Here is a 16,750-nt window from a genome sequence, read left to right as displayed (position 1 = left end):
ATCAATTATTTCTGCTTCAGCACAATAACAAAGTAGAAATGTATTAAATAGATTTTTCTTTTTACCCAAGGATTCTGGGTTTACACTCAAGCTTTTGTTAAAAATATTGAGAATATGACACAAGTAGGTAAAACGAACAATTTGAGGGGTTTGTGCAGTCAGTGACTGCTCTTCCCAAATGTTGCATTTTTATCAGTGAAAACCTGCACAGCTTCAAGTTGTTCCCCAGAATAGTGTTCCACGGAATCCCAAGCACTTGTATCAAGATCTTAGATTGACAGGTTTACTAGACAGGTGTCAGCCACCTGACAAAAAGGCTTTGATGTGTTACTACATGCATACATGCAAGAGTTGATACTAGCCTGTTTCAAGAACTCTTCCAAAGCCATCTCTCCCTGAGCCACAAGCAGCACATCTTTGACAATCGCTTCATTTCTCTGTAAATCAACATCCCATATCTGTCCCAGGGTCAATTCTGAGACAACCCAGTTAACATGAAGCCTCTTCATTAGCTGTTTCCAGTGACGATCTTTAAGTGCCTCTGATTTCAGTTCAATAACTAACATGTTTATCTAGAAAAGACGAGAAAGCAAGTTACGTCTTGGAAGATGAATTATACAATGCATGTATTTTATAAATGAGTGTAACTTACCTTCATGTAGCCCTTCAGAAGTCTCTGAACATACTCGTAGGAGGCATACTGTCGCAAGCGGGCAGGGAAGTTTTTCAGTTGGTTCAGCAAACCATCGAGGTTTTGTCGAAGCTGTCAGTAACATAAAAGCACTGAAATATTTCTCTGGAAGTGCAATATATATATAGGCGTACTAGTAAAAGTTAACATCTCATTTGAGAGAGATTTATTTGAAAATATAAAGCGTAATCTACAGGACAGCTCTTTTAACATTATATATATTTGTGTAAGATGTGATTGCTCTATAGTTGGGAATTTAATTTTATTGGTTTGATTAAGATTTATGAAATAGCATTGTCACAAGCAGTTATAGCTTAGTGTTCCTACCACTGTCTACCCACTGACCACTGAACTAAAACTGATGCTGTTCATCCAACGATGAAGCTTCCCAAGGAGGTCCAACAGACCAGCATAGTATACATATTCTCCCTATACAGTACAATCTCAATTTCAAGACTACTGGAATTTCACAGGCCCACCAGAGAATTAACTTGTGATAGATCCTGTGAAAGATTTTTTAAGCTTAGCATGAGAAGAAATATGCTCATGAGACACTGAAAAAGGTACATAAACACTGAAAATGATCTTGAATGTGACAATTGAGCACATCTATCTCAGGAAGTCTAATTCTTAATTCACATACACTTGCAGTAGTTACATTGTTTACATATACAGTAGTGAAATACCTTGCGAGGCTGTACTGAAACCCAGGGTTGTTCTTTCATTTGATCAATCTGTTCCCAGACCTTAGAGAGTTCAGACCAGACGCCTTTGAGATCCTGCAACTCTTCTAAGGCTACCTATAGTAAAGAATGAACCAAACATCAAGAGTTAGTGATAATTTCTTCAAAGTCATTAGCATAGGGGAGTGAAAGAGAATACTTTTAACACGTCAAAAACCTTCATATAGCTTGCCAATTCAACAAAATTGCAATAGCAAGTGACCCAGATGAGATTTTTCTATCTCTGGTCACATAATAGCTTCACAAGATTAAGGCAGTCATGGACAATCTTTTAAGGCTAGAACTGGATGAGTGTGGACACCGGCACCCACAGGCTACAAGTCACTTTCTTAAATGAAGAGCGAGATGGAACTGAAACACTGTGCTGCAAGACTGACAAGGAGTTGTATGAACAGGTTATATATACCTGGACACGTTCTTCACTGCCACTGAGTAGTCCTGTATCTGTTAGTTCCAGAGCTTCTTTGGCCTTTGCACACTTCTCACGATCGTCTTTCAGCCTACCAAATTTTCCTTCATAAATGGTAAGAGCTTGAAGAGCTTCTTCTGGACGCAAGTTTCCCTAAAAATTGGATGAGATACATTAATCCAAAAACCCTAAAAGTAAGTTGAAGCTAAGTCAAAAGCAAGGACTGAATACCAAATGTTGGTCTGTCTCCTTATTTTTCTATTTCTCATATGCTGGCAATAACGCTACATACCAATTCTGTAAGTCTATTCCCACTTTTAGACGCACTTTTTAGCTTTACTGAATACCACTGTGGGGTTGGGGGAGAAAACCCTTTCTTCTCAATCTTCCTACCTTACACCTCTTACAGAGCATTTGTTTCAGCCAAAGTTTTGTTAGTAAATGAAGCTGTCCTGCTTTTTCCACCTACGACACTTACATTGTAAGGTTCGACTTCCCTCTGCCACCCAAGATAAATAAATCAACCAACAATTTATAGTAGAACATTCACAAAAAGACTTTAACCATCATGTATAATGAAAAGCTACAGAAAAGTTTTAAAAAAACCTACTTTGTTCTTGTTAAGTTCAAAGAAACCATTTTGTGAATGAATACTAATCATCATTACTTACTGTTACGGGCTTTGTTTTCTCCCAGTCTGTTAGCAAGTCAGTTGTTCTGCTCTCCACTGCCCGATCCTCTTGAACTATCTTCATCTGCAAGTTTGCTACTTGCTGTTGAATGGCAGAATCCTTCCGACGCATGATGTCATTAAAGGCACCCCATTCTCCCTCAATGTTGTCAATGTACAGCCAAGAAGACGGAAACTGGAACCTCTGTTTCTCAAGCAACCGCTGACCATTGCGATAAAGCTACAGGAGACAATGATTCTAAGTTAGCTTTGTCTTTCTAAATGATGTTGCAAGACTAAATACTCAACATGTTAACAAGCACTCACTACAGAGATTCCTCAGGATATGAAGTTCAAGTCTGTTCTCAAGAGGACTTGAATATCATGACACTAAGCTTGAATATCATCTCAAGAATTAAGTCTGACCTTCTCAGAAGTAAGTACTAGGCAAGGCAACATACCTCAACTTGCTTTTCAAATTGCTTGATTTTACGTTTCAGGGATTGCACGTATGTGATGAATGTCACTGCATCTGATGTGCTGGCAGTATCCACTGAATGCTGCTCCAGTTCTTGACGGGACTGTGTGGGGAAACAATTCAGTGTTTTAGAAGTCTAGAATAAGTTGATCTGAAAGTGAAAAACTGGAGATGGATTCTTACCTTAGAAATCTGTGAATGGAATTCTGTCATATTCTGACCGAGCATTTGGCCAAATTTGCTGAGTACTTCCTTGTGCCAGGAGTCATACTTCAAGTTCACCTTTGATTGTACCTACAGTTGAATTGAGTTACGTAATAATTAATAGCCTCGTCATTTTCTGTTATACACCCATTCTGAAGTTTAATGCATTTGTCACAACTAACAAATATAATTTCCTACCTTGCCATAGTCTATCACAACAGGTCCAAATTCCTTTCTAGTTTCTGCATTGTCAAATGTTCCTCTGGCCTTTCTTATCTGAACAAGAAGAGCTTGCCACTTATTCAGGTCTTCTCCAAGGCGGTTGTATATGTTTTCAGCCTGCATATCCCACAGACACTGGTACTGCAGCCAAACCTAAAAAGATATTTCACAATATTCATAACTTTTCCAGTATATTCTAAAAGATGCTTTTCCCTAGTCATGAAAATTGTTATAAAGGAGAACTGAGAGAAAAGTCCATGTTCATTTTAGCTGTAGCATCATGTGGTGTCAGCCTCCTACCTTAACATACTGTTCCACCTCAGTCACAATTCCCATGACAGCAGAGTACGACTCCTCCAGGGCAGCAGGGCCATCAGGCATCCGTGTCAATGCATTACGATAGAACTTCTCTTCCTCAGACAGCTCATAATGCACTCCAACCTGAGAACCACATGTGATATACATGAATTTCTAGCGTACTCACATTGATCCTACAGCAACACACTAAGATGCTGGACACAATTAAGTGCAAAGTGAAATTGCTCAGACCTTAGATAGTTTCATTACACCTACCTGATATCTCTGACTTTGAATTCTTGGTAGTGACAAGATTACCATCTTCCAAGAAAACATTTCCTGGTAAAGTTTGTATCTGCACTCTTCAATTGGTGGATTCAAGTATATCACCTGGTTGGTTATTCGTAGCTCATGTACAATGTTCTGCAGAAACAGTGAACACACTCAGTTTTACTGCAAGCCACTACAACACACACATTGACAAGAACTTTGGACTTCATGAAGTAGCACACTTTTAAAAAGCAAGTAGCTCTTTTATGGCAGAAGGCAAGTATTCCTCCAAAGCCAGATGAAGAAAAAAATATTTATCTCCCATAAAAGGCTCATATATAATTACTGCATTACGTAACTCCCAATGAAGAAAACACCAACCACTTACTTTGATCTTGGGTTCTCCCCCAGGTTTATGGCTCACTTGAGGAGCATCTGTATCCATGTCAACTTCTGCCTTGTCATCTGCTTGTCCAAGAAGAACTTGGGTCCAGGCCCTCAACCCAGCTTGCAAGCGAACACCGAGGATTCTTTCAATCTAAGGAAAGTAGGCCACATTGGAGGAAAAAGCTTCATATTACTGCATAAGGATCCCCACTGTCAAGATATTCTGACACCAGGCATGCTACGGATCCTTAAAGATCCAAGCACTCCTTTACCAAGTAATTAAAAGGAGGTTTAAGAGTTTTGGTAGGTTTTTCAGTCAACATCAATTCAAAGCTTCCCCTGCCCTCCTGGACTTTAATGGAATTAAGCAATTTTAACTGCTTTGCAGTTGACCTAGTGTCCAACAACCTGAAACTTAACAAGCAGTACCAAGCACTATTAAGGCACATAATCTTCACTATCAGCGTAACAAATCTTCTCTATCCTTTATCTACCTTGCTCCTACAACAAGTTCTTCTAGCTTTCTACACAATCGAACTATACCAATCCTTTTTCTTCAAAGGAAAAATTTCCCCTTGAATTCATTGAACCCAAAAGAGAACAGCTGCAAACAAAGAGATCTGACATCTTCTAAATATATACTATTCAAACCTACCTCCATATCCAACTTATTGACCCAGATCGGCAAGTTTGAATATGAATGGAGATTTAAGTCATCCACAGCTTTCTGAACCCTGTTCAAGATTTCAGAGAAAGTCTTGTGATCATACATGCATGTTTCCAGTGATCTCACTTCCAGGTCTATTTTCTCTTCAATAATGAGCAGATCATCCACCTAAAGAAACAGTTTAAGAAAAAACAATGTTTAGTTTGACAGGTTAGATACAATGATATCCAAGCAGAAATGGTTAGTCACTTCTCTTTACTTTGATACAGCAAGATGATCAAATTTAGTAGTACTAAAACATCCATTCAGTTGGACAATTTGTGCCAATTCAGTCAGCTACTTAAACAAAGAGCTACAGAGACTATATTGAGAAGGCCATCAGCTACCAAATTCCACTTTTGGTTAACGACTCATTACTGAAGTACGAATGTAAAAACAATTGCAGTAATTTCAATTTTTTGAAAGATAAATAATAAAACAAACCTTTTCCTGGAAACTGAAGACAGTCTCGGCCAAACGTTGCACATATGGATCAAGTTTGTATGACTCCCACACGAGTGCAATACCTTCTGCAATCAAAGCCTGAACCTCTTTCTTCAGACCAGCAACCAGAAGTGAAATAGTGTTACGCTCTTCGACTTTCTCACATGTTCGCTCATACGTACGGACACTTTCAATGAGAGAAATGGCAAATGGATAAAGCTGGTTTGCTTGGTGAGCTTTGTTGACAATTGCTAGAGGAACACGGAAACCCAGCCACTTCAGGTTTCGCACTTCTTTGGAAAGTGTAATTATTTCTGGAAGGAAGTTGACTTTCAGTTTCAGGACGTTTCCAGTTCGACCTCTAACACGAGTGCTTTCAATGGTGAAAATACGGCCAGACACACCGAGGTTGCGTTGCTGAACTTTTCTTGCCCAGTCATCAAAGATCTCTTGAGTGTTGAGCTTCATGCGAAAGCTATCTCCATCTTGCTTTAGTTTCTGACCTTCTACATGATTCTCCCAACCCTTACCGAGGACATCCTCAACACGCTTCATGTAAGCAGTGAGCTGTCTGTCAATTTGTTTTGCCCAAATTATAGACCCAGACACTGGAGGCAAGTCACGAACATGACTCATTTTACAAGCTTGACTTTGGGGGTATTGTACTTTAAATTTGTCATGAAGAGACTCAATATCATCTTTCACACGCTGGATCAGTTGTGTTTGATATTCACGAATAGCACCTCGAATGTGAGGCCTGACAAACAAGGCATTAAACCGAGAGAAGATTCTGAACATTTCATTGGCATTCTTTGCTGTACCAAGCTGGTCTCTCAAACGGGCAGTTATCCTTGTTTCAACCCTATCAATTCTTTCATCGTATCGCTTCATTGCTGCCTCCCAGGCTTCTGTACCTTCTTTGGAAACATCTAACCCATCTACTTCCTTAACATTCTCATAAGCGAGATTGACTTCTTCAATTGCATTAGCATCTGCAGCATCAAAAAGTACTTCTGCTACTTTCATATCTTGAGGTTCTGGTACCTCTCCTTGATTTTGCTGGGCAACAGCAGTTACCTGCATTAAAAATTATGGTTTAAGTGAGTTAGATGCCTCAAAATTTGCCTAGAAATAGCTAAGCACAGTCTGTTCTAATAAGCATTGCAAAAACCTAACAAATTGGTATGCAAATCCCTAGCAAATTTTAGTAATGTCTCAGATTTAAGTTCACTAAGGAATAGGACAAAACAGTCACTTTATAAACTTCCACTACTGTGTAGCACAGTCTTCATTTTCTGCTATGCTTTAGCCAAGCTCATATACGCACACATACACACACTAATTAATCTCCTCTATTGTAAGTGTGGACTTGCTGTGTCTGTTAACATAAGCATGGTCACATAGCATGTGAAGTATGGCAGAGTTAAAACTAAGCCTATTAGCAAGGGTTCATAAACAGACCAGTTTGGGAAGCAGAAAGTGAAACTGAATGTTACGTTAGTTTTGTATTGGGGAATTTTAAAGCTACAGTGAACATGAACTTTTTGGAAATTAAATCCACTTTCTCCTCTAATTTGTAGAGATGTTTCCTGCATTTATACATAACTGGACTTCTTTAGAAAGAAGACCAGATCTGCAGGACTAGCATCTGCCAGACTGTAACTGAAGTTTCATTTCTCCTCCCTTGCTACTCTTCTGCAGAGTTTTAGTAGCACAATCCAATAGGACTGAATGTTAAGATAGACCATACAACAGAATTACTACAGTTGGGGAAAAATGAACATTTGATACCTAGATACCAGCATTTACAGTCACCTCCTTCAATACAGCCCTCCCCTTCCTCTGCATAATAAAATATTGCCTGCAAGCAAAAAGGCACACAGCTTTTCTGTCTGGTAACAATCAAGATTACCTGAGGCCGCAAGACTCTCACAATAACTGCCCTCAGCTGCTCATGCTGACGCCTGAATTTCCTCATTTGATCAAGACGAGACTGGAGTTTCCTATGAGCAGGATTGATACGCCACACCATCTTCAGGTTCTCTTCCCTTTTTCTTTTTACAATATCTCTCAGCAGAACTTGTAGCTTCTCATATTCATCATCCCAGGTTTGGAAAACTTCAAAGCATGCAACCATTACCTGAAGAAAGTTTTAGGATAAAAACTTTAGCTCCCAAATGAAATACTTCCTTATAATCACTACTCGATGCAAAAATAAAGCTGCTGGCATTGTGAAAACCATAAGCATACCTTTTCAAACTCTTCATAGGCAACATGCATCAGTTTTCTGGTTCCCAACACTTTAAGTAGCTGAGAGCTCAGATCTCTTGATATAGCTTCCACTAGACGCAATGCCCTTTGAATAGGGTATTTTGTGTTTCTGATTTTTCTCAAATGGGTAAATATTGCAACAAGGGCCTGCCTTATTTTGTCCAGCTCGGTAGCTGACAGCAAGTCATTCAGTGGAAAGTCTTTCATCAGTGGATTATAGTCATTCACAGTTTCCAGAGCCTGTTTTAGGCCTAAATGTAACAGGAAAGATTTTGACTTAGAACTTTTCATTTCATTAATCCAATCTGTACAAGACAGTAGCTTTAACTAGACCAACTTTACACAGCAGTGGTCTTTGTACCACAATACTCAAGTTTTGTAACAAGTTAATTTCCACAGGACATTTGTGAAAAATCTTATTGAGCAGACATTTTACCTGTGTCTGTATCAAAGCTGACAGTCGCGTGGAAACGTTTGCCATGTTTTAGAATATCCAGAGTTAAAAGAACTTCTGGACTTTCACGTTTTTCCTGAATACGATACAGAGCACGTTCCAGGTTTAACCAGAAACTTATCTCCTGTAACGCAGTGCCAGATGCGGGATCTCGATCGAGTTTGGTCACCTTAAAAATAAAAAAAAGAAAAAAACAAACAGGGAGTGAGGAAGGGAGAAAAACATTTTATTTACATGCTTCAACTGTAAAAGCTTTCTCTATTACTAAACGTAATTGAGACCCATAACATCTAGGTTCTAATATTCAAACAGCAGTTAATTTTGGCAGTCATTCTGTGAGAAGTATAGGAATCGCAGTACAAGAGTCAAGGTTTAATTCCAGTGGTCTTAAAGGTTGTTTTTTAAGACCTTCATGTACAATCTTCAGCATGGCCTAAAAAAGCCACCTCTCCACTTTCCTGATCAACATCTGTATTTTGATTAATGACAGATGAGCCAAGCAAGAAAACAAATGTTTTATCCTCTGGAGTAAGCAAGGGCACTGCTTTTTCAGGAGCACTAGGTGCTTACTGTGCCCATGAAGAAAAAAATTCTGAGATGCTCTTCCTGAGTGACAGTAGAAGAACAGCAGAGTTCTTCTGAAAAGTAACAGGCAAGAGTATAAGAAATTATGAGATAGGAGTAGAGCAACTGTTGTGAAGTGTTTGTGTATGCACCTGGAGAAATAACAAAACAAAACTAAAAAACAAGTCCTGTTTCTCTCAACCTGCTGAACAGATTTGAGGAATGGTTACAGCCTTCACCAGGATACTGCCAAGTTACTTAAGTCTGTTTATTCCAGTAGAGACAAAACAGTTCTCAACGATTTGCAGAAGAATTTAGACTAGACTCTTAAATTTAGACTAGGCTTAGTCTAGTCTAGAATTAGACTAGAGTCTTTGGTGGCTCATAAAACTGGTCTCAGATCTCCAGAGTATCCTGCAAGGAGCAATATTTTACCACTTAAACTGTGAAGATACTTGGGGGAATTTTTCACAGTACTACAGAGCAGTTCCTATCACATAGTCCGGCACTTGTCTTGTCTACCTTTTGTATCTCTCTAATCCAGCGATTGACTCCAGACTGTAGCTGATTGAGGAATAACGGATCCTCAGCCTTCTCGCCAAAATCTGTAACCTTCGGTTTTTCTCCACGTTCATAACACTGCTTGGCAACATTAGTAATGGTTGCATGAATTGGCAGACTAATCTCCGGAATCTCAATATTCTGCTGCAGATGCAAGAGGCCCATTTCAAGTTCTGCAATCTTCTTCTCAACTGAAGGAGCCATCTTATCACCATCCCTGAAAGAGCATAGGCATTTCCATATAAGAAGGCAAAACAAAAACCTTACGTGACACATTTGAGACATTTAAATTATTTCCCCAGGGTCAGCAGCAGCTTCATATGCAATTGTGTGCTTAAACAATTTCACATACAACTTGGCTTGAAGAGTCACTGTCTTATTTTTTTCATTGATGGTAAATGAAAATGTAAATGATGATTGATTTTTTTCATTCATGGTAAAGCCACTGTGGTGTTTTTACTCGGGAGGGTTTGGAGGGAGTCCTGATGCGGTGCCAGTATTGCGCAGCAGTAGACACAACACTGGTGTCACACCAGTGCTGTTCTAGCTACAAGTGCAGAGCACAGCACTGTATGGGCTGCTGCAGGGAAAGTTAACTCCATCCCAGCCAGACCCAGCACAACACCTACTTCAATTCATCAGCAGAGAAGTGCAGTATTTACATTGAATTACCTGTCTGCTTTGCCAGATTCTCTGATATAGGACTTGAAAAAGGGAGCAACGGCATTGCTAATGAAAGAGTGTAATGTTTCATACGGAGAATCTTCACTGAGAGTGAGCACTCTCAGTTGGGAAGACACTGGTTTGTCGGCATCGATCACTGGTGTACGCTTAATGAACGCCAGGCTGCAGAACAGAGAAGAGAGTTACCATTTGAAACTTAGAGACAGAATAGCTTTAACCTGACTGCAAGCTTCATTCACAGGAGGTAAATGCTAACCTCCATTATCATATTTTATAATCTTGCTTCTGAGAGACTTGAAAACAAGTCTTCCAATGAATACATCTTTATACTTCAGTATTCAGCTGAACTTAGCTGTCAACAAGCACCCTGCAGTACGTGCATGTTAGAAGCGCACGCCTTAAGAAGCTTCAGGGAGGAAAGTGACATGGAATGGTTAAACAATAACAAAAGATTACAGAACCCCAGATGTATGTATGTTTATAAGTATACTGATTAAATAAGCCCATTTCCTTTGTGTATCTTTGTATATTTAACCTCAAGGCCATTAGTTCTAAAGTCCATTCCTTTCAGCCTCGTGATACACCCTTGTTTCATCAGAGCCTCCCCCTTGAAAAGCTACTGCCCCACCCAAATAAGCACACTGCACAAAGCATGAGGTAAATACTAATTATCAGTCTTTGTAGGTTTTGCTTTTACTGGGCAAAAATGTCAAGATCTATTTTACTAACTCACCTGTTTGATTTTATTCCATAATGAATATCAGTGCTGATACTGTAGGAAATGAACTCTTTTTCCTCTTCTCCTTCATCTCCCACATCCTCTGCAAGAAATACACTATGTTAAGAAATATTTTATTTCTAAGGCATCTGTCACCCCCTCTCAAACATCTTCTGCTTCAACCAGGCAATTTTCTAACCTTTAATTCCTACATCACCTTATACAAAATAGCCAATGTTAAATTTAGCTTTGCAATATCCCTCAAATTCAGGATGGGTTCCCTGGTTTTCTAGCACAACTCCATTAAATTTTCCAGGTTGCTATAAAAAAAGATTAAACATCACAAGCAAATTATAATCCACATCCTGCTTATAAAGCAGAATGAAATTTTCTGCAGTACAGAACATGCACTTATTTGCAGAGATACGCTCCCAGGATAACTACAATTCAGCGAGAACATTAAACAAATACTTTTTTCCTTTTATAGGCTGCTTCGTTTTTTCAGACATTTTCTTTGAAAGTGTTTTGGAAATTAAGTCAGAACAAAAAAAACAACCAACCAAACAACCCATAGGAAGTACTCGGGCATTAGTAGAGCCAACGTATCACAGATGATGTAATTACTGGGGATGCGGGGAGCTGTGCTGCAATGCAGAGATTTCGGTGCAGAAGGTTACTCCCTGCTGGGAGACACACCCTGACTGGACGCGTTGCACTGGACTCTCATTCTGCTCTGGTTTCATTTGGCACTTCATACAAGACATACTCTCAGGCTGTCATGTTTGCGATCCCAAGCAGCAGAAGCCTGATCACAGACACTACAGGAACCCTTGTGAAAGCTGTCAACAGGCTGTGTAGCAAATGATATCACCTAACGTTTTAACTACTTAGAAATACAGCTTCTGTTTTGCTGTATTCATAATCAACAATTTGCTTCATACTATCTATTCCTTGAACAAATTTTGACAGAAATAGTTTTTAACAGTGTCAGGGACGACAAGATCTCCGTACGATGCTGCACATTCTGAATACTCTTAAGTTTGATGGGGTGTCTGTGGGGGTCTTCTGTCACGAAATGCACTTTTGCCAAATAACTGCTATTAATCCAGAAGATATTGATGGAAATGGCTTCTGCCCACAATCTACTAGTATTCGGCTTCTAGAACACGCAGTGAGGGTTTCAATACACTTTTAATCACAGATTTGTGAAAATAAACTAACTGATCACCACTGCATCATTACTTCCAACCCAAACTAAAGATTACCAACCTCATGAGCCTGACATAAGAAAACTTCAGAGATCATTTGCATAGCCTCTTAACACTCAGTGGACTTCCTTTAAATCTTGCTAAATGCTGCATCATGAATTCATAAAGATTGTTTTTCTTCTCTGGAAAATTCTAGTTATCCCTACCGAAATAGAAGTCTCAAACTTTCGAATGGGAAGGAGGACAATCAGCGGAAACAGTTATAACAAAGACAGGATATTTCAAGCAACATCTTAAGTTCATCTTAAGTGGAAGAACCTTCTCTAAGCTTCCCTTGATGTGCAGAAACTGCAGGGATGCATCCTGTATCTTACAGTGTGGCTGCTGACGTGCTACGCAACGCGAAGTATGACTGCGTTAAAATTTGACGCACATCTGCAGGGACTGAACCAACAGCACGCTTGGAGTAGAGATCCAGAAATTTAATGTTAAAATTTTGCAAGCTCAGATTGGTGGGCATGCAGCCAAATACAGATTGCAGGTTTTGTTTAACAGTAAATGTCCGTGTTATGAATGAGTTCTATGTTATTGGTGTTCATCGGCCTGGATTCTGCAACAAGGAGCGCCTATTTAGCGGCAGATTCATTGACAAATTTCATAAAGAGTCATTTCTGAAATAAATGGAGCATGTAAACGACAAAAACGTCCGTCAGAGCTAGCTTTGCTGCGGTATTTAATGTAGCATTTGCCGAGATTTCCGATAAGCGTTTACAAGCAGCACGCTCAGCAGCCCTCGCTGACTAAACAAAGACGTGCAGGGCGTCCGCTAGGCTTTAGGAACCTGGGAGTCTTGCTAATTACCCACAGAGGGGCACTTTCTGAGGGCCGATTCAGCCCCCCAGCCCGGTTTGCTCTGCCAGCAGCAGGTTACCGGTGTCACCAAGGAGCCCGAGCAGAGGGCAGGCCGCAGGAGCGGCGCCCGGGGCCTACTGACGAAGCATTTCTCTCAGGCCAGCCCGCTGTGGCGGCGCCCATCGCAGCCCCAGCCCCGGCACGGCGTCGGAGAGCAAGGGGCGCAGCGCAAGGAACACGGCCAGGCCCCGCCGCCCTGTCAGCCGCCGGGCTCCGCCAGGCCCTTCCCTTCCTCCCCCGGCTCCTCCATCCCCCCGGCGGGGCGCCGCCGCCATTTTGTGAGCGCGGCGGCCGCGGGCCCTCGGCTCACCTTTGAGGGTGGAGCGCTCCACCAGCACGGTGTGGACCTGCGGGTCGGAGAGGAACTTGCGCATATGCTCCACGGCGCCTTTCTCCTCCAGCGCCGCCTCCAGCACCGCCGGCGCTTCGCCGCCATCCTCCAGCAACAGCGGCACCAGCTTGCGCAGGTGCTTCTGCAGCACCGCCACGTCGGCCACATTCTGCACGGCCGAGCCCGACACCTCCATACCGCCTTCCTCGCCGCCGGGGCCGCCGCCCCCGCCGCTGCCGGAGTCGGACATGCCGAGGCAGGAGGCAGGCAGCCGCGCTCCGCCCGCTCCGCCACCGCCCGCCGCGCTCTGAGCGCCGCCTCGCCGCCGCGGGGGAGGCTGGGGCGGGCGGGCCGACACGCCCCGGGGCCGGGCAGGGCTCGGGGCTCCGCTGCGGCTGGCTCCGGGCCCCGGAGGAGGCTGCCGAGCTGCCTGGCTCCGCTCCCCGGAGCTCCCCGAGCTGCCCCCGCGGGGCGCTGGGACGCCGGCCGGGCTGCGAGCGGGGAGCTGGAGGTCGGGCTTCGCAGGGCGGCGGCCGCTTTGCTTCCCCTCCCTCCTCTGTGCTTTAACAGGAATCACAGCGAGCGGTGCGTTCTTTTGTTCGAGTTATTTATTCTGAGGGGAAAAGCAGGCCGCGCGTGCCGCTGCGAGGACAACAGAAGGGAAAACGCTTCCTGGGCCAGCCCAGCACTGTACTGCCACTGGTTCACCTGGAAGCTGAGGTGTTCAAATAGAATAGAATTGGTTGGGGTGGAAGGAAGCTTGGAGATGACCCAGTTCCAACCCTCCTGCCCCAGGCAGGGATGCCACCCACTAGATCAGGTTTCTCAAGGCCCCATGAACCTGGCCCTAAACACCCCCAGGGATGGGGTATCCACAGCTTCTCTGGGCAACCTGTTCCAGTGTCTCACCACCCTCATGAATTTCTTCTTTATACTCAGAGGGTAGGTTTAGATTAAAGCCATTACCCCTTGTCCTATCGCTACACTCCCCCATAACGTGTCCCCATAGACCCCTTTTAAAAGTACAGCAAGATCCTGATCTCCTGGTGAGGCCGCACCTCGAGTACTGTGTTCAGTTTTGGGCCCCTCGCTACAGGAAGGACATGGACGTGCTCGAGCGAGTCCAGAGAAGGGCGACCAAGCTTGTGAGGGGTCTAGAGAACAAGTCTTACGAGGTGCGGCTGAGGGAGCTGGGCTTGTTCAGCCTGGAGAAGAGGAGGCTCAGGGGCGACCTCATCGCTCTCTACAGTTACCTGAAAGGAGGCTGTAGAGAGGTGGGGGTTGGTCTATTCTCCCACGTGCCTAGTGACAGGACGAGGGGGAATGGGCTAAAGTTGCGACAGGGGAGTTTTAGGTTGGATGTTAGGAAGTACTTCTTTACCGAAAGGGTTATTAAGCATTGGAACGGGCTGCCCAGGGAGGTGGTGGAGTCACCATCCCTGGAGGTCTTTAAAAGACGTTTAGATGTAGAGCTTAGGGATATGGTTTAGTGGAGTACTTAGTGTTAGGTCGGAGGTTGGACTCGATGATCTTGAGGTCTCTTCCAACCTAGAGAAATCTGTGAATCTGTGAATCTGTGAATCTGTGAATCCCAATGAGATCTCCCTAGAGCCTTCTCTTCTCTAGACTAACTAACCCCAGCTTTCCCAGCATTTCTTCATAGGAGAGGTGCTCCAGCCCACTGATCATCCTCATGGGCCTCTTCTGGACCCTATATCTGAACCACTAATCCAGATTCTGTTGCCAGTTTCCCAAAAGCATAGGACAGAGAATACCAAATGAACACACTGATGAAGGAGACTTTTTTTCAGAATTTCATTTTTGAAAACCCTTAATCTTCCTTTACCACTGTCACATACATGCTTGCTGTAACCCAATGAATATGCTTGCCTGACCTAAGTTATCAGATGAATCCAGCTCACTGCCACAAAGATGGACAATCCTGTCCCTCCTTGCCCAGTCTAGTCTCCTCCCTTGCCTGGTGCTGGCTCACAGTTGCTGCTGGTTTAGCAAACAGAAAGCGAAAGGAGAACATGCGTGGGAGAGGGGAGGTGGCAGTCAAGTTCCAGAGCAACTCCCCAGATCCCAAAGCACATTGGAGGCACGGGTTGACCACAGACTGAAAACTCCACTTCTTGTTCCTATGGAGGTGGAGAAGGGGATATCCCCCGCCCCCCCCAAAAAAAACAAACAAAACAAAATTCTCTCATTCTCCTCATGCATCTCCCCAGGTGGACACAGAGGCCCTCACAATGTGCAGAAACCCTCACACTCAGAATCTGTTCAAGATGTGTACAGAAAGCGCAGCCACATACCCCAGCTCTTCTGTTTCAAGCCCCCCCAAAACACGCATATGCTCAGTACGCTCCTAAGGGGTTTAGGAACCCAGTGTATCTTGGAAAAAACAGTGATTTCTGAAGTAATACAAATCTCAAAACTTTCTTCTCTAGAAGGAAAATGATCATTTCATCAACCAATTTTCACACACAAGCACCAGAACTAATACATGTAATCCATCCAAAACTGCTCAAAAACTGATCAAAACCATTTAAATTTTCACTTCTAAAACCCTTTTTATTAGAAAGGTAAACTTTATTTTTGATGAAAAAATTAGTAGTAGATACTTAACTCAGTTGAATGTCCTATTTAAGGAACACAGCTACTGAGTTATTAAGTATTTAATACAACACGCCCCTATTTTCATTGTCTGAAGGCCAGTTTGTTCACATCCTATTATTCTTCTACATAGAAGTTATGTTAAAGGATTACATTTTATATATATGAACATATAACGTAACATATATATATAAAAGCACTTTGTCAGGCTGAATTCCACCAAGGACCCATAGCTAGGTCCTGCCTGGCTGCTTCCCAGGGGGAGAAGAACCATCTACTACTCATCTCCATATAGTAAGCGTCAGTTCGGGCCATGCATCTAGAAAACAGGTTAACTGAACATCCCAGCTCAAGTGTACATTGGCATCTCTTAACAGGTTAGCTGAAGCTATGTGTTATGAAATGTCAGCATGCTCATTCTTCTAAACAGCTGTCATCTGCTGCACCAAAATACCACAAAATTTTTTGTAGCTTACAAAGAAAGATACAATAGCATTATTCTAAAATTGCTGCCAGGAAAAAATGAGAATAAGGAAAGTAAAGTAAGGAAATAAGGAAAAAAAAGCAGGACAAAGATGAAAAATAAGAATCCAGGTAATTATATCCACTACTGCTGAATCACAAAGAAAGCGTCAAAAACCAAAACGAAAGAAAACAAACCAGCAAGTCGTACATTACTTTAAAAAAACACAAAAAAATATCCTATATGTAACAAGACTATAATAAAAAACAAGTCTAGGACTCTGTTATCAAAGTGTTAGACCACTTGCAACTAAAATGCAGTTTAGATAAGACACTTTGTATTCCTTTATTCACTTAATCCTCACCTGCTGTGCCAAAGGAGGTGGTAGGAAGACACCATAAATTAAAGGAAATCAAAACAAAGATAAACTTTTTTTTTTGCACAGGT

At 42.3% G+C, this 16,750-nt stretch overlaps 1 protein-coding gene across 1 annotated transcript in view; it reads right to left on the bottom strand.

Moving 5' to 3' along the window:
- The window catches only part of DYNC1H1 (dynein cytoplasmic 1 heavy chain 1), a 44,405-nt gene extending 30,845 nt beyond the window's left edge, over positions 1 to 13,560 (bottom strand). Inside the window, exons 1-20 of the mRNA XM_083840156.1 lie at positions 13,204 to 13,560; positions 10,789 to 10,876; positions 10,044 to 10,217; positions 9,333 to 9,588; positions 8,229 to 8,415; positions 7,772 to 8,043; positions 7,434 to 7,661; positions 5,522 to 6,598; positions 5,027 to 5,206; positions 4,373 to 4,522; positions 3,991 to 4,137; positions 3,718 to 3,858; positions 3,394 to 3,570; positions 3,175 to 3,285; positions 2,975 to 3,094; positions 2,515 to 2,754; positions 1,841 to 1,996; positions 1,378 to 1,491; positions 653 to 763; positions 363 to 572 (exon numbers count right to left, since the gene is read on the bottom strand). Of these exons, the coding sequence (XP_083696282.1) occupies positions 363 to 572; positions 653 to 763; positions 1,378 to 1,491; positions 1,841 to 1,996; positions 2,515 to 2,754; positions 2,975 to 3,094; positions 3,175 to 3,285; positions 3,394 to 3,570; positions 3,718 to 3,858; positions 3,991 to 4,137; positions 4,373 to 4,522; positions 5,027 to 5,206; positions 5,522 to 6,598; positions 7,434 to 7,661; positions 7,772 to 8,043; positions 8,229 to 8,415; positions 9,333 to 9,588; positions 10,044 to 10,217; positions 10,789 to 10,876; positions 13,204 to 13,474 (4,410 nt within the window). The 5' untranslated portion in view covers positions 13,475 to 13,560. The remainder of the gene's footprint in view (positions 1 to 362; positions 573 to 652; positions 764 to 1,377; positions 1,492 to 1,840; positions 1,997 to 2,514; positions 2,755 to 2,974; positions 3,095 to 3,174; positions 3,286 to 3,393; positions 3,571 to 3,717; positions 3,859 to 3,990; positions 4,138 to 4,372; positions 4,523 to 5,026; positions 5,207 to 5,521; positions 6,599 to 7,433; positions 7,662 to 7,771; positions 8,044 to 8,228; positions 8,416 to 9,332; positions 9,589 to 10,043; positions 10,218 to 10,788; positions 10,877 to 13,203) is intronic.
- Between the last annotated feature and the right edge of the window lie 3,190 nt (positions 13,561 to 16,750).

The sequence above is a fragment of the Anser anser genome (assembly GCF_964211835.1).
Source record: "Anser anser genome assembly, chromosome: 5".
Taxonomy (NCBI): domain Eukaryota; kingdom Metazoa; phylum Chordata; class Aves; order Anseriformes; family Anatidae; genus Anser; species Anser anser.
Note: the sequence above shows the minus strand (reverse complement) of the source record. Positions and strands in the feature narration are given on the sequence as shown.